Source organism: Solanum dulcamara, chromosome 11 (genome assembly GCF_947179165.1).
Source record: "Solanum dulcamara chromosome 11, daSolDulc1.2, whole genome shotgun sequence".
NCBI lineage: Eukaryota > Viridiplantae > Streptophyta > Magnoliopsida > Solanales > Solanaceae > Solanum > Solanum dulcamara.
Window position 1 is genome coordinate 51959184 of NC_077247.1, and position 27114 is coordinate 51986297.

Sequence of the window (27114 nt, forward strand, 5' to 3'; positions counted from 1 at the left end):
GTTCTAAAAGCACTTCATACATAAAAGTTATTTTTTTAAGCCCATCCAAACAGGCTCTTAATTAGTTTGGACTTTAATTATTGGAGGCATATGCTAATTAAGTACTTATTTCGTATTGATTTATCAATTCCAATAATTGATGATGTTTCTTAAAGGTTCTTGTACATTCCATAGTTAAATATTTAATAATCTTAAGAGTCAATTCCACTTTCTAAACTTTTCTCATTTAAGAGGGGGTATTATTTTCTATCCCTCAAATATTAAGGGGGTAAAGTGAAATTATATATAATCTTAATTATTACTTATAAAGAATATATTAATATTATTCTAAGTTGCTTTTTGTTTCTCTTTTTAAATATCCTACATAAAAAGAACGTAAACACGAGGCCACGCTTCACGCGCAACGCCACGTCTTTTGTTCAAGCGCATCCCTTCTCCATCTATTCTCCCACGCTCCCGCCGAGTTTCGATCCCAAATGTTCGTGATCTTGTACTCTCCTCACGCTACGTATCGATTCACTACCTCTACGTTTTGTATGATATTTATATGCACTCCACATTACCTTCAAGTCTATTTCACATGTTGAGTTACTGGAGTAATATTTGTTAAACTAATTGAAATCTTCACAACTAGCATAGGAGAAGTTTTACTTTAAATAATTGAACTATATGAATCATACTCATATAAAAGTACTTGTCTTAGAAGGACAATTGAAGTAATTAATTAGCTGTCGTAAAGTCATCAATTTAGAAAGTTCATAACTTTTCAATTATTATTATTCTAATTTTGAAAAAAAGAGTTGGAATCTAATTGGAATTTCTCTTCTTCCAAAGAAAGCTAAAAAAAGAAATAAAAAAAAAACAACTTGCAGCGAATAGCCAGCCAATTTGGATTTACATTCAACAGAATTACATGTCATTTTAGAGTCAGCACCCTTACAACAATATTATCATACCGTTATTTAATTTTTACTTATCTATTTTAAACGTCGCGAAGAAAAAATTTGAAGTAACTGATAAAGTTGTTGTGATGTGATCAAGAGATCACGGGTTGCTTTGAACCTGCATCGCACATTTTTAAATAAATAATAATTTTCCTGATTTTTGTACGTTCGTCTTTTAGTTGGGGAGGTATCAACCTTTTTTCCCAATTATGTACATAGAGTTTGAGTCCAACACGGGCCCGTATATATTATCAAGTTGAAGTAATTATAATTAATAATTTATAAATTTAATTTGTAATAATAATAATTTGCGTACTTGCTTATGTAATTTGGTGTCTGATTATTATTACTAGTACAGGTAATCACCAGCCACCACTCATATTATTACTACTATATAAGAAAGTCCGATACAATTGGAGTTTGTATTGCTTTTTTTTTCTTCTTTTTTTTCATTCTTCCTAATAATATTTCAACTTCAACTCCTCTAATAATATTTCAACTTCAACTCCTCTTTCTTCCTCCGACGACCTCTCATTATTATTTTTTTTCTTTATCGTCGGATTTATCGTTTTTTATCAGAAGAAAAAACTCGGATTAAAAAAAAAATCAGGTTCGTTTCTTATGTCTCCTGTTAATTTTTTTTTCTTTTAATATGTTTTGGGGGGTGATTATTTGGAATTTTTTTTCGCAAGCAAAAATAAGATGCATGAATTATTGTTGTTGCTTATAAATCCATTAGAATTCTTTCTGTTGTTTTCATATTAAAAACGAAAAGTACAAGTATAATTAACAGGATTTTTTTTTGTTTTTTGATTTTGTCTTATTCTGGGTCCTCATATTAGCAAGAATATGAGCTGAGTAATATTGATTTATTTGTAGAGATACGAAATGTTTTATTCTGTAAGTTTTGATATGAACAATTTGGGTGGCAACAAAGGAAGAAGATTTCTTGTGATCACAAACGTAACGTTTTCCTGACATTTTGTTAAACACAAATAAATAATAATAGCCCATTTGATCAAGTTTTTCTTCTTCTTTTTTTTTTTAAAAAAAATATATAAGAAAATAGGTATTTGATTAAGCTTTTGGGAGAAAATAAATACTTTTAAGAATAATAAAGCTATCTTTCAGAAGCTAAAAAAAATAATTTTTCTTAATAGAATTTTTTTAAAAAATACTTTTGAAAAATTACACTTATAATCAGTTTTAAAAAACCAACCAAACAATAATGGGTATCTTGTCCAAGTACGCTATGAGCCTTCATGAGGAATGACGATACCCTTTCTGACCAACGGGATTAACTTTTCAACTTGAATTTGTTGAGTAATATAAATATCCAATACTAGATAGGAAATCGAATAAAATAAATAGGAATAGTTTTTCTGAAGTAAAGAAACATTATGCTTTAATTAAAGATTTGTGAGCCGCAAACCCATTAATTAATTGATATTTTTAAAATTCTTTTGGCTGTTTGGCTTTAAATAAGTAATTAGCCCGTACGCTCATATTATTTTCTATATATATAATATAATTTATCAGCGAATTGTAATTTTCTCATGATTGAGTGGGTGTAAGTGTCACTGCTGACGTAAAGTAACAGAAGTGCTATTAATAGTATTACATGCCCCCTTAGGCGTCGAAATTCAAATGTAGTTTTCTGTCAAGAAATACCATCTTTTTCACTTGTTCGACGCCCATATTGGAGCATCACGCACAATATAATTTATTCGAATATTATGTTTCCACTAAAATCTTCTCTATATTATATCTCGGATTTGAAATGGTGAAGAAGTCTGTCAGTCCCACCACAACCCACACTAGTACCATCCTTGATTTTGTATCTTTCTTAACACATTTCTCTTGCTAAATGTGTTTGGACTTCATTTGACAAAGAATAACAGAAGAAAAACGTGAACTTAGAAGTGTTCAGATTAAGTTTCTGGATGGTGATTATGTGAAAATATGAGTTTCAACCCCCCCCCCCCCCAACCCCGCAAGGCCCATGTTGTCAAGGACTGTAGTTTCCTGGTTCCTTAGGCCATACAATAACAACAATGCACAACAAATCTAGTGTAAAATTTGGAAAGGGTAAATTGTACGTACGCACATATTACTATTACCTTTAGAACTAAAGGTAGAGGTTGTTTCAAAACAAACAATGAAAAAGAGGCAACAACATAAATTATACTTACTATTTTTTGTTTGTTTGTTTATGATAGCCCATACAACAACTTACAATAATGTAACAAATCTAGGGTAAAATTTAAAAAATAAAATCTAAAAAGAATAGAGTGTATGCACGTTTACTCCTACCACGAGAAAATAGAGGTTGTTTCAGAACGAACATGAAAAGGAGGCAGTTTTGTTTCCAATAATGCATAATTTTTTGCTTTTTTTTTGTTTGTTTATTGGGTTTAATCATTCCACGGACTAATTTTTTTATTTTTTATTTTTTGGTGCTTGCAGGATTTAGACAGAGACACTCGACATAGTTTATTAAAGAAAAAAACATTTGTGAAACTTCACAATTAGGCATTACAGCTAGCAAAGAATATAGATTCATAGACATATTTTATCTACAAAATTTTGCAAATAGAAAGAAAAAAAAAAGAGATGGGTTTTATGACATTATTAGAGGTGGCATCGATGCCAATATTGCAAGTGCTAATAGTAAGTGGTTTAGGAGCTGTAATGGCTACTGATTATCTTAAGCTACTTCCTGCTGAGGCCCGCAAATACCTCAACAGAGTAAGTTATCTTTTTAATATATTCATTTTTCGTAAATGATGGCATTTAATTCGTCGGAGTTTAGTTTTATACATTGACGTATCCCTGCAGATAGTGTTCGTGGTATTTACACCAGCGCTGATGTTTGCGAGTTTGGCAGAGTCTGTCACCTTTCACGATATCGTCACATGGTACATTAATTTTATTTTTCTTAGCTAATATATATTAATCTTTTGGGGTTATCAATCTCTCAATCAAATAGTATCATGTAAATTGAGATGTGTCATTTTAGTGGCATTACGTACAGATGAACTAATCTTATTTAATTATAATCTATACAGGTGGTTTATGCCAGTAAATGTTGGATTAACATTTCTATTTGGAGGGATTCTTGGATGTATAGCTGTGAAAATATTGAAACCAAAGCCACATCTTGAGGGACTCATTATTGCTACATGCTCATCAGGTACAACATCAAAAGTTGCCAAATTTGTACTATATTTGTGTTAAAGAGATAATTCAAAATTCTGGATTTGTCTCTGCTTCCAAACATCTCCACATTGTAAAAGTTCCTCTTAACATGATTTTGACAAACAGGAAACTTGGGAAATCTTCTTTTGATTGTCATTCCTGCAATTTGCAAAGAAGATGGAAGCCCATTTGGTGATCATAAAGTTTGTTCTTCTGTTGGCTTGTCCTATGCTTCTTTCTCCATGGCAGTAAGTTTTTTATTCATCTTATCTCCCTTATATCTTATGTTCATAAGTTCCAGCTATGAACACCACAAAATTTTCTTGATTTTGAAGCTTGGAGGTTTCTACATTTGGACATTCACTTATCAGCTAATAAGAAGTTCATCCTTGAAATTTAAAGCACTAAAAGCAGAAGAGGAAGAAGCACTTAAGGAACCAAACAAGGACTTGGATACAAATGAAAAGTCTAACCTTCTTGACAACAATTCTCAAGATCAACTTCCTATTAGTATGACAAAAACCACTGAAAATCAAACAGTAAGCTACTATATATACATCTTTAGCAACTCGGAATCATTAATAATTAGATCATTTCTGAATTTTAATCGATCAATGAATATAATTACTATCAGAAAGTAGCAGAAATAGTGACAAGAAAAGGATCATCATGGAGCAAAATAGTAGGCTCGGTACACACTTTCTTGGAAGAGATAACGGCACCACCAACACTCGGAGCTGTAAGTACTGCTTTACAACATTATACTACTCTGTATTTCTGATTTTCACTTGTGGTTTTTGAGGGGATGTAATTACATGTTATGCTTACGTAACTTTTTTGGGTGATATTTCAGATTGTAGGATTTCTATTTGGTTCAGTATCATGGCTGAAAAATCTGGTGATTGGGGATGCTGCTCCCCTTAGAGTTATTCAAAACTCTGTCAAATTACTTGGGTATGTACATTTATAATCGCAATCATGCTGCATCAAGGAATGTTTGATAAGACTCTCAGATAAAACTTTCTCTGTGAAATGACATGTTGCTTTCTTACATACCAGGGATGGAACCATTCCATGCATCACCCTTATACTTGGAGGCAACCTTACCCAAGGTAAAAAAATTTAACCTATTGTCCTTAAAACGAGTTGTGTAACTATGTTATATGTACTCTAAATTCATTCTGAACTCACTGACTCTCACCAATAGTTGTCTCAAGAAGACTTCATTGTGAAAAACTAAAGTTTTTGCATTGGCAACTTTGACAGGATTGAGGAAGGCAAAAGTAAAACCATCAACTATAATAGCAGTAGTTAGCGTACGGTTTATCTTCAGTCCATTGATAGGAATTGGAATGGTGAAAGCAGCAGCCAATTTAGGGTTCCTTCCAGCAGATCCTTTGTACCATTTCGTGCTAATGCTTCAGTACACCGTCCCACCTGCCATGAATATCGGTAAGTTTAAAAAAATTCATATCAATTTGATTCAACAAATTAGAACAGATTATAATTTCAAATTTTTCACGAAATGCAGGAACAATGACACAATTAGTTGATGTAGCACAAGAAGAGTGTTCAGTTCTAATCATGTGGACTTATTTGGTAGCAGCACTAGCACTCACCATTTGGTCCACTGTATTCATGTGGCTCTTATCATGATAAAACTTTATAATGCATTCTATACAACATATCTTTTTTTTTTTTTTTTTACCCCCCATTTTGGAGGATTTATAGTGTTTCCACACTTTCCCTCCAGTGTGACTCGAACCCAGGACCTATCGATCGTGGGTGGAGGTGCTTAACCAACTGAGCAAGCCCTATACAACATATCTTAGCTACTGGAAGCAGCATTTTTTATTTTTGGAGTTCCATTTTTAGTCAAAATTCTTTTATGATTGCGCTTGTATATTGTTCTACATTTATTTATGAAAATATTAAATCATTATTTCTCGTTCTTAAATAGCCTACTTTTGTATAGCAAGTTTTTTTTTTTTACTTTAGAAGTAGACAAGCGTTTTTTAATTTTGGTTAGGACTAAATACCTCTTAGAAAAAATTCACGTTTATCAAACAGTTGTATGACTAAAGTTTCATATATTTGTTCTATCTCTTCATCCCCAATTTATATGATACACTTTTATTTTTCATCTGTTCAAAAAGAATGTTGCATTTTCTTACTAAAAAAAATTAAACTTTAAAATTCTAATTTTAACCTTATGTCTAAAAATTCATTTTATATCACAAGTTTAAACTTGTATCACATAAATTGAAACGAGGAGCAGCAAATGATACTATACATATTAGATTATATTCCACCATCTCATTATTCGATGTTTATGTCAACAACTAAAACCTGGTCCATGTACACTTGAGAAAAGTTTGATTGCATCATTTAGTAGGTCTTTCTTGTTCGTATTTCCAACATTAGAAATGAGGGAAAGTATGGGGAGAAGATGGGAGTGCAAAAAAAAAAAAAAAAAAAACAAGGAAAGAGGACATAATTGTGGCAGAAAGCAATAAAAGAATAACTATCAAATTTTGAACATTTATGTAATATATTCTATATGGAGCTGCATCGATCCAATATCCGTAACAAACTAATTTAACTATCACACTGGAATAACGACTACATGCTATCAACCTCGACGTATCCCACTTTCTTGGTAAAGTTATCGGTCTCATACAAGGGTTAGTTGGAGTTTAGGCCGATTAGGCTGAGGCTCAACAACCTCCAGATGAATTCTCACTGTTCCAAGTACACCATACGAAACACCTCCGTCAACCTTTCTAATTTTCTGTTGTTTCTCATCGACAACCCATTCCCCTCCATTGTCGCCTTTAGATGTCAAGTATACAGGCCCTTCAATACCGTATCTGGAAAGGTATACAATTATAAATAGTGAGTATCCAACACTTCTTCAGGTTGACAGGTGGATTTGAAATCCAATTGAAAGACATCTTAAAAACAAGTAAAGATAGTCCATTGAAGTTTTATCCCCATCATGCTAAACTAATGCAAAAGGAAATCCATCAACTTGTATTAGTTAACTTATGCTCTCTAAATGAATAAACAGCTAACCAAATGAAGTCTCAAGTTAAAGCAGGACGGCGAATAGAACAGCACAAGGGATAACGTACTTGGGCACAAAGACAATGAAGCCATTGGATCTTATTTTCACTATTCTCGCCTCGGTATCTGTTGGTCTGCACAAGCATGGAAAAGTAAAAATGAGAGAGAATATGGAGGGGACACAAAGGTAAGATAACCAAGAAGATGCTCTTCATACCGCTTCCTGAAGAAAATTAGGGTATGGAGCTCTACTGATGCTCTGCTGGCCATCTGAGCATTCCTATGCCGGTAATTCAGATCTGTTTTGGAACAGGAGTGAGCAAACATAACCACATAAAACGTGAAACTAGACAACGTTTTCAATTATTTTCCTATGAGAAAGACTTCTACTTTTCTTCTGTTTCTTTTTCCTTTTGACTTGTCATTGAATATAGAAAACTCACACTGCCATAAACAGTAAATGTAGGTGGGAGTGAATACAAGGTCTGAACATAATTTCATTATAAGTTTAACCCTTTAATATCTAAAGTTCAGCAATACATAAATACCAGAAAGCTAACACAGCACAACTAGATTATTTACGTTGAACAGGCAGGCTTTAACAAAAGTACAAGTACTTTTGATAAACAAGAAATCCTCCAGTGTCAGTGGAGCACAATTCAGAACTAGATGGGATAATGGGCCGCCCTCTACCCTTCTCCGTTTAAATACCGTGCTTTTGTCTGCAGCAGGTTCAAACCTGTGACGTGCGCCTAACCCATGCATCACACATTGTGCTCTTACCACAAGACCGAAGCCCTAGAGGCCAAAAAAACTCTAGTTATTGCTGAGTAAAACCTCAAGACTAACAGACACATTCGATCCCAAATCCCCACTATTCACTCAGTGGAGGAAAAAGCATAAAAGCATTAATACAAACTTCTTCTGATCTCCCTTTGAACAGATGACAACCAAAAAGCCTATTAATTAATCAAGAACAAGCATAATTATAATGGCAAACTCATATACTCCATCCACAAGAAGTCTAATGCATTTACAACGGAATGTCAAGCATAATGAAAAGCAGTACTTACTGTCAGAAATACTAGTTAGCTTGGGTCTATCTTGGAAAACACCAGGAAGCTGATAAATCCCCAAAGAAGCAGCAAGCAACCGATGAACGATGACATCTACAAGACAAGACAGAAAAAGAGGCTCACCATTGGTCACATCCATTGCACTTTGTCATAATAAATGGATGGTAACTTTTACTAACCAGCATATCTTCTAATGGGCGAGGTGAAATGAGTATAAAGAGGAGAGGCAAGACCATAATGAAGATATTCCGGAGGACTAAGTTCTCCACTACAAAAGTAAACGGCCTGAAAATGCATACCAACAGCAACACCAACTCAGAAATTACTTGATATTTCAAAAGTAGGGGATTGTCAAACCAACGAAGGAAACACCTGTGTCATGCATCTGGTTGCCAGAATCCGGATCAGCTTGTTGAAGTATGGATCATCACCCTAGGGAGAAGATAGAAAGTTAGCATATGAATGCACAACAGCAACCAAATGGAATTAGATGTCCCCAAACTACTTTAAGTAGTGCAATATCATCCCTATACAATGTTTTCTTGGCTATTAAGTCCTCGATAGGTACTTCTTCCACAAGAGTAGTCCTTCAGTCAATTTTGAGCCAAATTCACTTATGTGAATATATGCAATATAATTAAGGGTATTTTGGTGAAGGACCAATGCAATCTTTAATAAATGACAGAACAGCCAAAACAAGTATAAGAGAAAAATATTCATTGATTGTCTTGTTATTTTCCTTTTATTTTGAAGAAAAAACAATAGTTTTTTGCCAAATCAACTTCATTTGTGAGCTAAACACATTATTAAGTACCTTATGTTTGGCCGAAAAGTACAGTCAATGGTGAGCACCTTGTTTTATAAAAGAAATGATACGAATTTCTTAACAGTAAAAATTAGGATGTCAGCTAGTGAGCTTGAGTCTAGTCTCAACCATTTAAGGCTAGTATTGAAATAGATTGAGCCCAAAATTCCGTGACTCAAGCTCAGCTTAATTGGAGAATTCGACGTTTTGACATTAAGCTGCAAAAAGCTCGAACATAAAGAATTGATCTGCCACAAGCCCTATGTTCCAATTAAAGGAAGCCAAACTTGAAACAAAAATTCTAAATTCTAATAGTTTATAACCTCACAATTCACTTAAATCAGCAAACCAACTTGATTCCTCTAAGCCAAAAACAAACATGAGTTGCAAATATCAAACATCCTAATAACATAATACAAGTGAATGTTACGAAAAAGCCAACTGTAAAATTAGTTGTTCATTCCATCTCAATCAATTGAATGGAGAAGAGATTAGTAAATAGTGAATCTTTTCCTCATGAGTGGTTTTAATACAACAAACATTCTGATGCACAAAGCATCCCGCATTAGCAGGGTCCGGGAAAACAACATGAGAGGGAATGAGAAGGACTGTCACACAACCACCTTTTTATATAGAATCCAGCGGCAGTAGACTTATGGAGTATGTTTATCACATTTGTTGGGCTCAATTGGGTCATGCCACAGAGTATCAGGGATGTTTTTGAGAGTTGGAGTTGTGGGAAAGTAGATAGCACCATCAAGAGAATTTGGAAGATGATACCTGCTGCTATTTTTTGAAGTATCTGGAAAGAAAGAAATAGGAGATACTTTGATGGAATATCAACCACCTACCACAATCTCCAAAATCTAGTTGTCTTATGCTGTTGTATAGTTGGGTTTTATGTCCCCAATAGATTCCCCTGTTACCTTCTTGAATATTATCAGCTCACTAGCTCTCAGCTAGATATGCAATGGAGCTGATAAGTTCTTTTTGCTACTCTACTTTTGTAACTATTATGCATCCACTTGATGCCAGCAATGAAATTATACTTCAGTAAAAAAACGTGAGAGGGCATGAGAAACTGACAAAGAAAGAGGTTGTGTGGCTGCACATTAGAACAGGTAAGGTTGTATGAAGCTTGTCTGCTAGGGTTCTATGTAGCTTGTATGGAGAGAGATGAAACTCATTTCTCATCTAGGTCAGCGAGCCTATACCCAAGCTTTTATTCTGGGATTGGGTTGATGCTTTTTCAGGTCAGCTCAGCTCAATAACAGCCAGGCTGGGCTAAGCAAAAAATGAGTTGACACATGCAGCTTGTGAACTCATCTGCATATTCGACTTGATTTATAGCTAAAACCCCTTCAGAAATATAGTGGAAGGAATAAACTTAATGCTTTCATTCTTAGGTTTCACTATGCACATCAGGTTCAATGAGCCACAACTCACCTCAGCAAGATCTAGAGAGTCAGCCAATGCTTTGGATGATGTCACATCCAAACTAAGACCAACTGCTTCAGCTGTGCGGAGAAGAGGCTCAAGCATTTCTTTGGTTGGGCTTGGATGGCGTCTGCAAATAAAAATGCAACATGTAAACATGGAGAATTGTCAAGTTTAATTGAAGTACCAAAGGTTAAGCTTTTATAGCCATTTCATTGTGTCACAACTCTCTGGCATAACATGTTCATTCGAGTTTTTGCTGAGCACTTAGAATTAGACTAGAGCCACCATATCTCTGTCTCTAGTGCTCCATCTTAGACAACTATGAATAGCTATCTGATGTATGAAAATTGTACAGAAAGAACAGGTTGGTGAAAGAGGGGAGAAGATGCAGAAGAGTTGCATGTAAAAGTGGATTGAGTATGTTAAGCCCACCACTATAGACAAGTATCACCCCTTCAAGGAATTGAAGCCCTTTAAAAAATATGTCATCATCCCTTCAAAGGATTAAAGCCCTGCAAGAAATGTAGTCTCACATGTGTTTCTTTAACTGCTATCCTTAATTACAACTTTGTAACTAAAAAACCTATGCCTGTGGGCAAGGAATCACTCTAAATAACTGTCTGTAAGCATTCATCAAACTGCTAGATCTCCAAGAAACTTCTCAGTATCACCTGTAATCATATATTATACCATCTTAGCAAAGTTAATTCATTCAGAATGACATGATCAGATTATATTCTTTTTTAAGCATATGAAGGATACGGAAAGAAGCACAGCAGGATGTGGATATGAGACGAGAAAATTTAGACACCAGTTAAGGAAGATATTCTAGGTAAAAGAAGCAAACTATACAGACGGCTTTGTTTCTAAGTAACAATAGCAGTAAACCTTAATAGTGCGCAAAGAGGAAAATGCTTCAGGATTTTTTCAGCAACTGCAACATTAGCAGCAAGCATAAACTCCTCAACCATTTGGTTTGCTTCACGAATCTGATACATTCCTATACATAAAACATTAAATTAACTTCACACGAATACTCAAAACAGTATAACAAAGGATGATGTCATGTGCAGTCCCACCAAAATAGCAGAATTCTTCGAAGCAGCGGAAAGCACATAAAAGACAATCAAATATCACTCTCCCAACTTTGAATGCATAAAAATGTGCATGTACAAGCAAAACTAACCAGTAAATAGCCCAAACTAATGCATTTTAAGGTTCGAACTCTTGTTCTTTCAGGTATGTAAGGTTCCAATAAGAGTATCCGTTCACTCTCATGCAAAAAGTTGTATTTTCTTTCAAAGATTACAAGAATTCTTAGAAATCAAGTTAGGGTTTTACTCAATTTATGCAATTCCATCATTAAGGTTTTGTTCTTGATCTATTTACTCATTTTTTTAAAATCTCATTGAACGAGCTTAGCATGATTTCTATGGTTTAATAAACCCTTGATGATTTTAAGCATGAAATTAGCATGATATAGATTCAGTTTCAATATAGATTATTTGAAAGATGATTTTGAACAAAGTCTCACACTTAATTCAAAAACACATACAGTTAATCTATTTATGAGCATATCAATATATACAAATTATTTTGGGAGGATTATTTAGCACCGAGGACGCGTGTTCAAAAAACCCTAGTCCCATAACTACGTGCCACCGTAGGATTTGAGCACATTGCGAGTTGGTCAATTCCTTTAGCCCAAGAGGCTCAGTAGTGGATCCACATTAAATAGATAAGTTCTATACCCTGACAAGGTATAGGACAACCTTCCAAGTTGGGATAATACATTGGACAACATGAACTCACGTGTTATATGTCGGTTGTAAGAAACTCCTCACTAATAGTATCATTATTATATTACACTTTAATTTCAACATGATTTCTCATATTAGCAGTTCAGATGTATTTTCAGTTCAAAGCTATAGAAGTATTTTTTTTAGGGAAAAGACATAAATTCACCCCTGAACTTGTTTCGAAAAGTCAGTAACACGCTTAAACTATTATGACGACCTATTACACAGCTGTACAACTAAAAAATGAATTTATTTACCTCCTAAAACTGACATGGCAAAAAAATAAAATTAAAATTAAAGGGGCAAAGGAAAAAAATTAATTAAAATCTTCTTTCCACCACCACCCTACCCCAACTCTCACTCCTCTTCTTCTTCTTCACACCCCACCTACTTCTTGTTCTTCTTCATTTTATTTTTTATTTTTCATCACCTTCCACTCGATTCCCACCCACTCCCCCCCCCCCCCCCACCTCCACCAGAATACTCTTCCCCTTCTCATCATATCTTACTTTAATTCTTATCCGATTTTACCATCTCTATAATATTCAATTTTTTTCTTCGACTTTGTTGTTGGTTGATAAAATTGATGATTGGGTTTAAAAAATAAAATATAGTGTGGATTTGTTGCTGATGGATGCAAAGAAGAGGAGATTGAAGGTGGTGAAGAAAAAGAATTCGATATTGATAATGGTGGTGGTAATATTTGGTGATAGGTTTGTACCTTTTGATGGTGATGATGTGATTTTAGTGATGAGTTTGGTTATGGGTGTTGAATTTTGTGGTTTTTTGTGGGTTTCATCGTAGGTGGTTTTGATTTTTGATGGTGAAATATATGAATTTGGTAGTGATATGGTAGCAATACTAGTGGTGCTCATTGAAGAAGCAATTGATGACATGGAGAATTTTTTTTCAAAATCTGACATGGTATTTGATGTAGCAGTGAGATGATAGTGATGTGGCGCGACTGTAATACACCTCCCATTGTGAGAGTGATGTTATACGTCTCAAAGGTAAATAAATTAACTTTTGAGTAGTATAGGTGTGTAATAGGTCGTCATAATAGTTTAAGCTTATAACCGACTTTTTGGGACTAGCTCAAGGGTGAATTTATGTTTTTTTTCCATTATTTTTTTTACAGACTTTTAAAGCAGATGCCTAGATGGTCTTTATACACCGATTTTAAAATGTCCCTTTATCTATTCCGAATATTCATGATTAATGGAACTCATCAGTCTTTGAAAGCATCATGTTCCCAGAAATGATTTATGTTTAGTGCCACCTTATATATTTAGTTGCATACTTTTCTTTGCGTTGCTTATTATTATGTAGATTCAGGTGTTCGCTCTCAGACTCATGGCTAGACAGGTTATAGCACTTCCAGTCTGCATTTGGTGAGCCCTCCTCATTCAGGGACTTCATGGAGTAGTCAGTAGTTAGATTTTTACCTTAGACAATTCTTGCTTTGAGGGTAGCGGGGGACCATGTCTCGGCATATTTTGTTTCATTCCAGCCAGTAGAGGCTTACATTCAAACATTAGTTGTTCATTAGTTTTCCATGGGTTCAGAGTTATATCATAGACAGTTATGTTACAACTTCTGCTTGCATTACATAGAATGTTCAGTTATTCATTAGTAGCATACCGGTACCAAGGGCTGCTTGGGGTCTCTTGTGATCCAAAGTGTCGGTCACACCTAGGGTATAAACTTTGAATCGTGACAGTAGTTCTACCCAAAACTGACTCAGGTACGTAGGTAGAGAATACCTAGGAGCACAAGACAACTCTTTCTGAGGAAATTGACAGAATGGCCCCGTAAGTTGGGGATAAGGGACGCATCCTCACAAAAGGGTAGCAGTGACCAAGCTCGGATGACCTTTACCAAAAATATAGGTCTCTGCAAGACTGTATATGTAATGACCCTCCAGGTCATTTATATGTTAATGCCCCTTTTTCATCGGTTAGAGCTTCTCCATAGCGACCCCAGGTCATTTATGACTTGCTGGCAATGATAGTTCGGTCGCATGGTCGTTTGTTTGGATTTTGTGCAGCTTTTCATGTTTGGAGGCCTTTATAACTTGAAAAGTTGACTTCGGTCAAAAATGCGGGTGAAAAACCTCAGAACGGAATTATGACGGTTTCATCAGCTCTGGAATGGACAAATTAGGCTAGTAGCATGGTTGGCACGAATATCGAGGCATTTGATCGAATTTGGGGTCATTTGGCGTTTTAGCCTTTGAAATTTGGCTTAAGGCTGACTTTAGTCAACATTCTTGAAAAACGCGCTCGAACTAAAATTCCTTCAACATGATTAGCTCTGCAATATCGAGTTTGGTCTAGAACGACCTTTCGTGCAGTTCCCGAGGCTTCTAGTCTCATTCTGAGAATCCTTGTGGATTTTGACTTAAAACGACGCTTGGGTGTGGGATCAACTTTTTGTCAAGATGACTTCGGATGAAAATTTCGAGTGCGCCGTTGAGTCTGAAACGTCAAATTCGATGGGGTAGCATAGTTTGTTTGCACACTCGGGGTTCCAAATGAATCCTGAGCACCCCATCTAAGACTTTAAAAATAGAAATAATCTGCTGGTGCACCAGATAAGACAGACTTTCTCATAATTTTTCTTTTAATTTCAAAGTTGTATTTCTTGAGCAATTTAAACCCGAATTTAGTGATTCAAAGGTCTATCTTGCTTCTTTTTTTTTTTTTTTTATTTTATAAATCAAAGGTCTATCTTGCATGATTTTTCGTCGAGATCGTCGTGGTGTAGTCGAAATTGGTTGAAGACTATTTGTTTGAGGTAAATTGAACCGTTTTGCTACTGCCATTGTTGAGTTTTGAGCTAAGATTTTTGGAGAATTTTGAGACTTGATTTCTTGCTCATTTTAGGTCTGAATTTGATGATTCAAGAGCCTAGACTGCGGGGGTTTTCATGAGGATCGTTGTAGTGTGGTTGGTTTCAGCTGTTGGGCCTTCGTTTCCGATAATTTCTTGAATATAATGACGCTGTGATTCTATTTTCAATAGTGTGGTAGCGTTTAGAGGTTGTACGGAAGGGGAAAACTCCAGCATTGTGAGTTGGAGCATGCATGATCGGCCTACAAGTAGGCTACAGCTTCCCTTCTTTTAGATTGAGTTTGAATATGTGAATGTGGATTTACATGAATATTGGGGCAGGGAACTGATTTAGTAGGCTATGCTAGATAGAATTCATATTTTGGACTGTTTTTGAGTTAGGCGGGTATGTGAATTGCTATAATCGAGTTTTCTTGCATCTTTGGTTGCTTGTATTGGCCTGTAGATCATATTAGAGCATGTTTGCCCTTAGTCTAGGCTTAGGCTAGTGTTTGCCATAGACTTGCGATATTCCGGTGCTGATAGGCCTTGTTTTCTCTTTTCATACGTCGTATCAGCTGTAGACTGATCGAGCAAACTTGGGTCTGATAGAGATGGGCCTTAGCTAGGCAATAACTCAGCTCGAAGCCTTATTATCCATAATCCCCATACTTCCCTACTTTGGCATCTCCGTCCATGCTTTTGGGCCCATTTGGAGAAATCAATCCGTACAACGCACCCTCAGCTACGTTGAACTTATTCTGATGGAGCGAACGATGATCCATAGAGGCTTGTGTGATAATAGTTAGTACGGAAAACTTTTGAGAAACTCACTTCAGATTGGATATTCTTGTTATGATACTATCAAGAGGATTCATCCGCGGTTTGAGGTCTGGGCTCTGTAATTCCTGATTTGGCGATACATCCTCATACACGGAGTCAACATTCAGAGTTGATTCCACTGGTTCTTGATTCCACTGACTCTTTTATTCTTAGTTTTAACATTTTTGTATACCTATTGGGCATATGGATGTCCGTCCAGATTTTCACCTTAACTTGCACACGGGTGTACCTTCTGGGCTTATGGGGGCTCAGTTGGGTTTAGTTATTAGGTTCTGGTTGTTCTTCTACACCCGTGTGCATACCTTTACTATTCTTTTTCTTGACTTCTGTCTATGTTTTTATTCTAGCATTTCCTATTGCATTTACCTTTCTTACTCAGTCAGCCCATGATGCCTACTGGGTACCTTTTTATTGGTACTCATACTACACTCTACATCTATTTTCGTGATGCGGGACCGAGTACCAGTTATCACCGTCGTCATTCGAGCCAATAGCAGCCAGGATTCAGAGGCGAGGGTGAGCACACATTGTTCAAGATCATCGTCGTCTCCTTCGATTATTTTGTGACTTGTCTTTTGTATTCGGGACAGTTCCTTGTGGTTGTATATATTTTTGGTCCACTTTTAGAACTTGTACTCTATTAGTAGCTCTGTACTAGTGACTTCCAGGTTCTGGGAGGGATTCATTTTGCTGAAGTATATATTTTTGGCTTGCCTTGTATTATTTTTGTATTTCTTCCTTTCTGTTATTTAGTCTCTGCCCATATACCTATTACTAGTTGTTCCGGGTCACGGATTGGCTTACCTACTTGTGGGTTATAGTAGGTGTCATCACGGCTCGAGGAATCAGGTCGTGACAGTATATGGGGGCGGAAGGTCAAGGAATAATAATAAATAGAACAGCACCAAAAAAATGGATAAAGAAAGATGCATTTTTGTCTTCAATAAAATCGTCCATAGCAAGCCAGAATTGGGTTTTACCATTGCTAAGGGTATGTTATATGAGCTCAAAGCTAAGAAATTTTAATGTCACAATAATGCACCAGTCTGAAACAAATCCTAAACTGAATCTTAAACACTGTCAAATATATAATTAAAAGGAGATCTGTAAGAAAATTTCTTGGTTTTCCAAAAAGCAGGTAGTTGGAAACTTTTATCTAAATTACAATAAGCTACCAAAAGAAACTAGAGAGAGAGAGAGAGAGAGAGAGAGAGAAAGAAAAGAATTGGATTATACCGATATCAAGAGGGTCATGAGTTTCAGTATCAATCTGAAATTTGACTTCAGCAGAAGCAAGAGTCAGTGCACCCCTATCAATGCGTCTTTGCCTCATTATCTGCAAAAGTTGGTCTCATTGGAATGCCTTTAATATATTGATAATAGAGCTGAAAGTCCAAAGCTAAGATATAGTAATTCAAGAAAGGACAATAAAGATTACAAGATCAACACCTTGGCTAACCCATTCAAATTTCGTAAATCTGAAGTTATTGGATCCACCAAGCGACTGGAATAACAAATATAACTTGTTAAGTATGGGAACTAGGATGTACAAAATGATGGAAATAACAAAAAGGCAGATACTAGTTCTTTCGAAGTTCAAGAAGACGGACATGCAAGTACTGACTAGTTTAAAGTTGAACAGGAAACAAACTCATAAGTTTTTAAAAAAATCAGGTTGAGCGGTTCACCCTTTCAGACCATACAGAAACCCACTTCCACAATCATCAGTATTGGATTTTACTTCTAACCATCTACCGACCCTTTAATGGACATAAGTTATACTTCGGAATTATTTACTGTGACTAGATCAAAAGTGAAATGCTTTGACATAAACCAGTTTTTAATTTATTTTTTTTATAAAAAAACAGTTTTAGGCCTGTGGGTACAGTAGAATTTCAATTTCTACTGCATGTACAAACGCACATCTAATCTGCTATGTACTTGATCACGAGCCCAAACGAAAAATTAAACTCCAGCGCAAACTAAAAGCAGGACAAGATAAAGATGCTAACCAACCTCAAAAGTGGGCAAGACAAAGTAACTTCACTTTTTGATATGGAAGTTTCACCTACGTATTTTGTACTTTTGTGTAATCTTAACATCTTTCTAAAGGAAAGGAGTCCTGTGATATTCCTTATTTCAGCTTGGCCTTTCCATTTAGCATGACAGGGGGGGTCGGATCAATAAGTCCCCTCTTAGCATATTTTAAACTGTAAAAGCACATCACGACCTGACATTGTTCCTACAAACCATATTTTTGTAAGGAAATGGAAATGTTCATTGCCTATAAGGAACTTATCATATCCCCATCCTTCAAGTATTTCACTTTAGTTACTAAGATAAAACGAAGGAGACAAAGTCTAACCCGCCAAAACTACAAGCCAGATCAAGAAAAGAAAGAAAAAGGGAAGAGAAAAAGAACCTCCAGCACAAAGAAACTCAAAGTAGAAGAGAAGTCACTAACTCTATAAGCAACTCAAAGAGTGCTGATCCAGGTAATGCAACAGGAATAAAAAACATAGTCGGTCTAATTACCATTCTATATAACTTTTCTTTAAGTTTTTGTAATACATTCTTATCACATAGAACTCCCGAGGCGAGCCTTCATTTCACCCATCCTGCACTATAGTCTAATGCAATATGTGACATTATTGTCGATCTCCCCATTGCCCTGAATTAGAGAACCAAGATACTTGAAACTGTCTCTCTTTGGGATCATGTGTATCTAGTCTCCCTTCCATGCCACCCTCATAGGCCACGTCACTTAACTTGCACTCCGAGTATTCTATTTTGATCCAACTCAACTAGAACCCCGTAGACTCTAAAGTCTGTCTCCAAACCTCCAGCTTAGTGTTAACTTTGTTGCGAGTCTCATCAATCAGTACTACATCGTCTGCAAATAGCATACACCATGGCACCTCACCTTGGTTATGTAGTGTTAGTTCATTCATCACCAAGGCCAAAAGGACGAACTAAGGGTCGATCCATAGTGCAGTCCCATCATAACTGGGAAATGGCCCGAGTCCCCTCGCACTGACCTTACTTGAGTCTTCATTAGTGTAAGCACATGCACACCTCTAACCTTCAAGCCTTTCCATAGGACCTCCCTAGGCACTGCCATATGCCTTTTCTAGTCTAGGTCAATAAACACCATGCGTAGGTCTTTCTCTCTCTTGATACTGCTCTACCAGTCTTCTCACGGTATGAATGGCTTTTGTCTTCAATGCGACCTTTCGAGGAGGAAGAGGTGTCAACTTAAATCCTAATACAAAATGATTTCCCGGTAGTGAACATCCTAATCTATCATGGAATTTTTTATGGAAGTCTATGACTCCAAAGAAGGTAATATTTTTCACTTAGTATGCAATGCTAGAACACAGAACACTATTACATTGTCATTTTGACTAGAAAACACTTTTGATGATTGCAGTGTTCAACATCCAATGTGTTATCTAATATATTCTCAGGCATGCTGAAAAATTGGAGATTGGGCAACTTAGAAGAATGAAGGCAGAAAATATGGAAAACCGCTCCTCCTTGCATTTTGTTGTTATTTCAAGCGCCACTTTGTTTAAACCATGATGGAGAAGCGAAGCACTCGCTTCGCAACTTAAAATGTGAATTGTAGAAATAAACAAGAACTCAACAAAAAAATAGAAAAAATTGGCAAATCGTTTCAATTTAAAGAGTAAAGAGACAATCATCCATAAGACAAGCAAAATCAATGAACACCGAAGGATAAAAAGAAGCTGAAGAAGACTACCAAAGTTATAAAATTATCAAATTGACAAATAAAAAAGAAAGCAGAAGCATCGAAAGAATCTATTAAAAATGGAGAAGGAAAAAAAGATGAAAAAGATTACCAAATTGAATAAATTGACAAACTGAAGAAGATTACCCAATTAAATAAATTAATAAAGAAAATAATAGAAAGCAGAAGCAACGAAACAGAAGAAAGAAAAAAAGAAGCAAGGAAGAAGAAGAAAATTACTGGATTTTGAAGAAGAAGGCAAGAAGCAGCCAGTCGAAGAACCGTAGTTTGACATCAATGATATCTTTTGGTTTATTAATAAATGATCAACAAACAAAGATAAATCTACCTTTCAAATGATTTACATTGGGAAGATAAGAAATATTGACCACAAGACAGATTAGAGGAGAGACAGCAGAAGACTGACAAAGAAAAGAATTTGTGACACATCTGAAAGCTTTTTTGTTAACAGTTGAAGTTTCCATACTCTAAGTGCCAAAAAACTGAATCCCAATTTGATCTTGTTGAAGGCCTCATACCTTGAAGGATTAGGTTTCCCTATTTCTGAGAGCAAAAAACAACAATCTAGACTGGAAAAGGCAACACCAATTGCCTCCAGTTAAATCACAGTGCAAGGATACAGTGGTTAATGAGGGGCAATCTGCATACCTAATACTGAAAGAGAATGTGTTTGGTTCAAGATGTTTAAGAGGAGATGACGTCATAAAAATCTGATATGACCAGAAAAGAACCAAGAAGACAAATGTCAATAGAAACATCAAACGGGAGCACCTGTCATCCATTCTCGCTTGAGCCTCGACATAGGATAATGCTGCACACGATTTAATCACGCTTTTAGTGTATCTTGTAGAAATAATCTCAGCATCAGGTGTCATTTCCTGAAAGACAAATAAATGTACATTAGGTGAAAATACAGATATAGAACTTATGTCGGGGTGGGGGGTGGGGGTTGGACACGAGCACAACCGAAGAAGACAGGGACTAATGAAGACCGAGGAAGAGTTGGTTACAAAAGCTTCCCTTTCTATGGAGTTTGAAGACATTGCAAAACATGAAGAAGTGGCTTGCAGACAGAGGTCTAGGGCTCTGTGGCTCAAACAGGGGGACAAAAATACTAAGTATTTTCATAGAGTGGCAAACTCTCGTAGAAGATTTAACAACATTGATAAGTTGTTAATTAGGGGGGAATATGTGACCAATCCAGAAGATATTAAACAAGAAATTGCTTCATTTTATAAGAAGTTGTACTCTGAAAGTGAGGAATGGAGGCCCCAAGGTAATTTAAGGGACTGTCCCAGGGTCAACGAAGTGGATAATGCTATGCTGCAAGGCCCTTTTGAAGCTCAGGAGATTTGGGATAGTGTGAAAGCTTGCTCGGGGGATAAAGCCCCAGGACCTGATGGTTATTCATAGGGCTTTTATCATCCAGTGCTGGGAAGTAGTCAGACATGAAGTGGTAGCGGCTGTCCAAAACTTCTATGATCAAGGTGTGTTTGAAAGAAGCTTAAAAATACCTTTATAGCGTTGATTCCAAAGAAAGTGGGCGCGACAGAGTAACGGGACTTCAGACCTATTAGTTTGATAGGTTGTATTTACAAGATCATTTCCAAACTTTTGACAGAGAGGTTGAAGAAAGTTATAAATAAAGTAGTAGATAATCAACAGATGGTGTTCATAAAAGGTAGACAAATCTCGGATGCAGTCTTGATTGAGAATGAGGTGGTGGATACTAGAACAAGAAGTGAGAAGCCTGGTATATTATGCAAATTGGATATAGAGAAGGCCTATGATCACCTCAACTGGAATTTCCTCTTAGACTTTGAGACAATTAGGCTTCGGTGTTAGATGGATAGGCTGGATCAAATATTGTATCAGCACAGTAAGATTTTCAGTCCTTGTTAATGGGTCTCCAGCTGATTTCTTCTCTTCAGAAAGGGGTTTGAGACAGGGAGATCCTTTATCTCCTTCTCTTTTCATTGTCTCTATGGAAGGACTTCATGATATGCTTATAAAGGCTGAGGAGCGCAATTAGATCAGGGGCTTCAAGGTGAGTTCAAGGGTGGATAGTACTCTGAGGATTTCACACCTACAATATGCAGATGACACATTAGTGTTCTGTGAGGCAAATTGTAATCAAGTAAAAATGTTGGGGGATCATTTTTACTCTGTTTTAAACTATATCTAGTCTACACATAAACTGGACCAAAAGTTTTCTTTATCCAGTAAATGGGGCAAACCAGTTACACTCTTTAGCCAGAATCCTTGGAGGAAAAGTTGGTGCCCTGCCTACTGAGTATCTAGGGATGCCTTTGGGAGCCAAAAGCAAGTCAAAGGACATTTGGAATGGTATCCTGGAGAAATGTGAGAAGAAATAATCTAATTGGAAGAATAATTATTTGTCTCTGGGGGGTAGGCTAATTCTGATAAACTCTGTATAAGATGACATGTCTACTTACTTGATGTCTTTATTTCCTATCCCAGGCAACGTGAGCAAGAAGTTAGACTATATCAGAAGAAACTTCCTCTGGGAATGAAACAGCGACAAGAAAAAGTTTCATCGGGTAAAATGGGACTCTCTTTTAGTCGCCAAAAGAAAAAGGGGATTGGGCATCAAGAACCTTAAGATCCAAAACAATAGCTTAGTGATGAAATGGTTGTGGAAATTTGCGTCTGAGGAACAAAAACTATCAGTGATCAAGGAGAAATCTTCAATCAGAATGGGTAATGGTAGGAAGACATCATTTTGGGAAGACAACTAGTTAGGCCAAGGACCTCTGATTCAGGGCTTCGCAGAAATGTTTGGACTTTCTTTAGAGCAGGAGGCAACTGTAGCAGATCTATGGACCACTCAAGGGTGGAACCTCATATTTAGGAGACCACTTAATGATTGGGAAATCGAAAATCTGGTAGAATTATTAAAAGTTCTGGAACAATTCAAGGACATGTCTACTACTGAGGATAGTTTAAGGTGGGATGGTGAGAGTCAAGGTAATTTTACTGTGAAATCTGCTTACGAAGAGGGCAACATTTCTAACTTTCAAGTTGAAGAGTGGCCATGGAAGTTGATATGGAATGTGAAAATACCTTACAAGGGTGCTTGTTTCACCTGGTTGCTAGCCAGAGTATTAGTGCTCACACAGGATAACCTTGGTAGGAGAGGATATCCTGTCGATTCTAGATGTTATTTTTGTGGAGAGGAGTCAGAGACTATTCCACATCTCTTTTCACCTTGAAGTGACTTTACAATTGTGGAGAATGTTTCTCAGCCTCAAGGGTATAAGTTGGGCTATGCCTAGGAACATTGTAGATGTTCTAGTAAGTTGGAACAGAGAAGGGGCCAACTCAAACCAGAAGGAGAGATGGAAGGTCATTCCGGCCTGTATTTGGTGGACAATATGGGAAGAAAGGAACAAAAGATGCTTCAAAGATAAGTCAAGTCATATCCAGAAGATAAAGTTTAAGTGTTTGATACTTTTGTATTTTTGGTGTAAAGGAACATATGTAGAAGATCATGATTCAATTTTTGATGTTTTAGACCCCTTGTAGATGATAGAGGAGCTGTAAGTCAGGTCCCTTTTACAGTACTGTAATTATGGATGATTATACAGTGTTTGTATAGTCTTACTATTTATATAAGATATGTTACCTGTTTCAAAAAAAATAGTATGCCAGTATAATTGAGCCATATAATTCTGAACGCTAAAAAAGTATTTCACCAACAACCTGCAACAATTAAGTTTCTATCTTCTTATATGTACCTATCTGCCTCATGGAAGCGCAAAATGACTGACAATTAATGCAGTTAGATGATTGACCATTAATTAGGTCTGTATAAGCTGCCTGTTAGTAAAAGACAAAATTATACTGACTTTAAACTGGGGGAACATTGTACGAACCTCTAGGTAGATAGATAGGAAGCAAGAAAGAAATATAACAAAGATAAACTGGCAGATATTTGAGAGAGAAGAAGCCTGTGAGAAATAGAAGATCAGCTATTACTTCTAGCAATATCATAAAAAATAAATCACATACCCAGATAACTGAGAAAGCTAGTCTTTCAACATCAGCACGAAGTGAACAAATATCTGCCGAGTAAAGGAAAAACACAAGATTAATTGGAAAAAGGCATGCATAACCAAAAAGTACAAATTTTGGTTAAAACAATCGAACCAAATCCATCTCCGAGCCATGTGACAAGCAAAAACTAGTCCAGGCTAGTGCCTGAAGAGTAAATTTTACCTTCTGTAAGAGGTTTTGGAAGCATGTCGATTCTACGCTCTACAAGATATACAGAAGTGCCCCTTTGTGAAGCCTCATCATCGAGTGGAGTTCCAGGATGAACAAAATTAGTAACATCGGCAATATCTGGTATATATTAAAGACTGACAACCAAACCTTTTCCATGATGTAGACATTATATTTATTTATAAAATAAAGTTAAAGAAAGACCTGAAATACAGAAGGTTGTTTTGTACACGAACGAAATAAGTTTTTGGAGGCGAGCGGAGTGATGCAATGAAATTGTTAAGGCGAAAGAAAAGAGAGAACTAGTGGAGTTTGAAGAATGAGAATCATATATTTTCTCATTTCTCTTTTCATAGTAAGTAGACATTAAGATGCACCCACTACACACCACACACTCAGACGTCTAGCGGGGTCCTTCCCCATGTGAAGAGAGCGCACAGCCATTGTAACTAGGGCCAACAAAATTTGGGGAGTCAAAAGATTATGTAGGTACAAAATCATGAGGATGGAAAGCATCAAAGAAACTAAGAGATGGCATCCCAAATAAATACCCATCATTACACTGATTTTACACAGAATATTTCAGCCCCCTAACGAGTCTAATAAGCCAAGTAATTCGAACAGCCTCACGTGCCCAAACCCTCATAACACCCCTATTCAAGGAGCTCACTGTCTCTTGAAGAAGAAAGTTAGCAAAAGAGATCAGTATTAAGTTTTGCAAATTCTAGCCAAAAGATTTCAAAATTAAACATGGATACGAACTCCCACTTCAAAATTTCCATTTGAAAGAGGCATACAATGCAATGCATCATCAATATCCCTGCATCCTGCATCACAGAAAAGCAGAATTCTGTCTGAGATTGACATCACATGTAGAAAGTATCTCGTCTATGCTGACACAAACTAAATGTGGGTTCTGCAGTTAAATGGAAGACGAAAAGCACTATAAAATTTGGACAACATACCAGGTGGGTCCACGCTACATACACGCAGATGACGCAAATCCTGTCTAATAGGATTTGTCAAATCTTGAGAAGACACAGACCAAGGTAATGGTGGCAAGCACGCCAACACTTGGGCAGAAAATGGCCTGGCATCTATATCATTCTCTATTAGTACAACCTGACGTGATTACAGAACAAATTTAGTCATGACTGTTATTCATCAGCATCAAGAAATAAATCAAACAGTAATTATTTAAGCATGTAAGACAATACATAGGTACCTACAAGCAAAGGACACCAACGCCCTGAGCACTTATTAGAAGGTTTCAACAATAAGCCACAACAGAAAAACTTCAAACAATCTCAAAAGTACATTACAGAAAAGGTAGAGAAGGATAATCTGTTCAAATTTTAAAGAGCAATGAATGACATTTTACCACATACCTCTGTTTCGGTGTCCCTATCACCTATTTCACCAATTGTTCTCACATAGTGACCGGTTGGATATCGGGACAAACGATCCCATGAATCAGCCGCAACGATAATCCGTTTATCCAGCAAATTTCCCAATTGACGAGTTTGTATTCGTATCTTAGGGATTCTGCGGTCTTTGGATACAAATAAGGCATGGGCACGACCACCATCACCAGCTGGCATAGGCATTGGCTCCAATGATCCACAGTAACTGCAATGATGAAACATACTATATTATATACCAGATAAATGAAGACTTTGTTAGTGGAAATAGATACAGGCATACAGCAATTTAAAGAAGTACGAGAGTTCTGAGTGACCCATCAGTATGAAAAAGTATTTGACAGGACAGAAATGGTCATTGTGCATATCCCCAAATGTAAACCACAACACTCAAAAGTGAGGAAGAATTTAAAAATAAAACGTAATTGGTGCATTTAATTCTATCAAAAACATTAGTATCTATCATGCTAGAAAAAGAAGAGCAGGCTTTTCAACCTGATTAAAGTCGAAACATTGTCAAACATTTTCTCCATTTCAAGGGAAGAAAAGAATTCAAAAGACTGAACGATTTGAAAAAATGAAGAATAAACCATCAAACAGTATGACCATGGACAAATAAAGTTTGACCCAAAACATGGACGCTGAAAGGTTCCTAAAGTTAAATGACCACAACCATGTTGCTAGGTGGGTGACCTATTTGGACGAACCAAGGTGATATCCTTTTTTTCTATTTATCAAAATGAAAAATAAAAGGATACGATCTTTTTTAAAAGAGAAAACATATAGTACTCTAAAGGTGATTAGGTAAGTCACCTTAAATTTTTTGCTAACTCATTTGTTTATTCAGGCAAGAACCAGCAAAGGAAAATTGTTTTGAAGGTATCTTCAGAAACAGAAAAAAGTTTTGCAGTGGCTTCTTGAAATGTCTTTTTGAATTTTCTGAAAACGTGATTGTGTAATGCATGCACATTTCAAAATATCCTTTGAGGTGCTTTTTCAAAAAAAGAAGGATAAGTAAAACTTTGAAATTATGCTAAAACCCCACTGAAAAGAACAACACATCTAAAGCCAGCAGATAATTGAACAACAACTTACGAGTGCCAGTTCCTCTTTATGATACCAACAACACATCCAGTTGGACGAGAAGGTTTCATTTCCTCAGGTGCAGTTTGCCCTTGATTTATGACTCTAGGAGCATCATCAGCAGTGTTTGGAGCTAAATGAACATCTTCATCTTCATCATCTTCAGGATACCAAAGTAGTTATGAGATTTACATGCACAAAAACGTTTTCCTCCATAATGAGAGCAAGCGAGGACAATCATGACGGACAGACATGCAGGAGAGGAAGGACAAGTTCACAATCATTCATTTTGATTTGAGTGAAAGTTACAAACATAAATCAAAAATTGAATAAAGTATCACACTAGAAAAATATTAAAGCAGTTCCAGAAGAGTAAGTTCGAAGATATACTATTACAGTTAAAATATAATATGGAATGAATTAAGTTTTTGAAATTTGCAACATTTGTACAAGCAATGATGTAATAATTAGAAGTGGTTCAAATATACTGAAACGGAAATTTAATCCCATAAATAGGAGGCAAGATCTAGATTCATTTATGGATGTTTTAGGATCCAAGTAAGTTTTTGTCATAGGATTAGAAAATCTTCC

The 27114-nt window shown here is 36.2% G+C and overlaps 2 protein-coding genes across 2 annotated transcripts in view; one reads left to right on the top strand and one right to left on the bottom strand.

Moving 5' to 3' along the window:
* Window positions 1-1388: 1388 nt before the first annotated feature.
* Window positions 1389-6098, top strand: LOC129874606 (protein PIN-LIKES 7-like). Its single transcript, XM_055949915.1, has 11 exons — window positions 1389-1554; window positions 3411-3692; window positions 3783-3862; window positions 4013-4137; window positions 4269-4390; window positions 4478-4681; window positions 4777-4881; window positions 4996-5096; window positions 5202-5254; window positions 5409-5594; window positions 5674-6098. Exons 2-11 carry the CDS (start codon window positions 3558-3560, stop codon window positions 5796-5798), a joined length of 1236 nt encoding a protein of 411 aa, XP_055805890.1. The 5' UTR covers window positions 1389-1554; window positions 3411-3557; the 3' UTR covers window positions 5799-6098.
* A 541-nt stretch (window positions 6099-6639) lies between these two features.
* LOC129874601 (exosome complex exonuclease RRP44 homolog A) overlaps window positions 6640-27114 on the bottom strand; it is a 34350-nt gene continuing 13875 nt past the window's right edge. Inside the window, exons 8-24 of the mRNA XM_055949907.1 lie at window positions 26536-26683; window positions 25408-25648; window positions 24985-25141; window positions 24778-24846; window positions 24014-24139; window positions 23807-23859; window positions 20546-20652; window positions 17452-17506; window positions 17239-17338; window positions 11418-11529; window positions 10536-10656; window positions 8657-8716; window positions 8464-8569; window positions 8282-8377; window positions 7426-7507; window positions 7277-7342; window positions 6640-7012 (exon numbers count right to left, since the gene is read on the bottom strand). Of these exons, the coding sequence (XP_055805882.1) occupies window positions 6817-7012; window positions 7277-7342; window positions 7426-7507; window positions 8282-8377; window positions 8464-8569; window positions 8657-8716; window positions 10536-10656; window positions 11418-11529; window positions 17239-17338; window positions 17452-17506; window positions 20546-20652; window positions 23807-23859; window positions 24014-24139; window positions 24778-24846; window positions 24985-25141; window positions 25408-25648; window positions 26536-26683 (1895 nt within the window). The 3' untranslated portion in view covers window positions 6640-6816. The remainder of the gene's footprint in view (window positions 7013-7276; window positions 7343-7425; window positions 7508-8281; window positions 8378-8463; window positions 8570-8656; window positions 8717-10535; window positions 10657-11417; window positions 11530-17238; window positions 17339-17451; window positions 17507-20545; window positions 20653-23806; window positions 23860-24013; window positions 24140-24777; window positions 24847-24984; window positions 25142-25407; window positions 25649-26535; window positions 26684-27114) is intronic.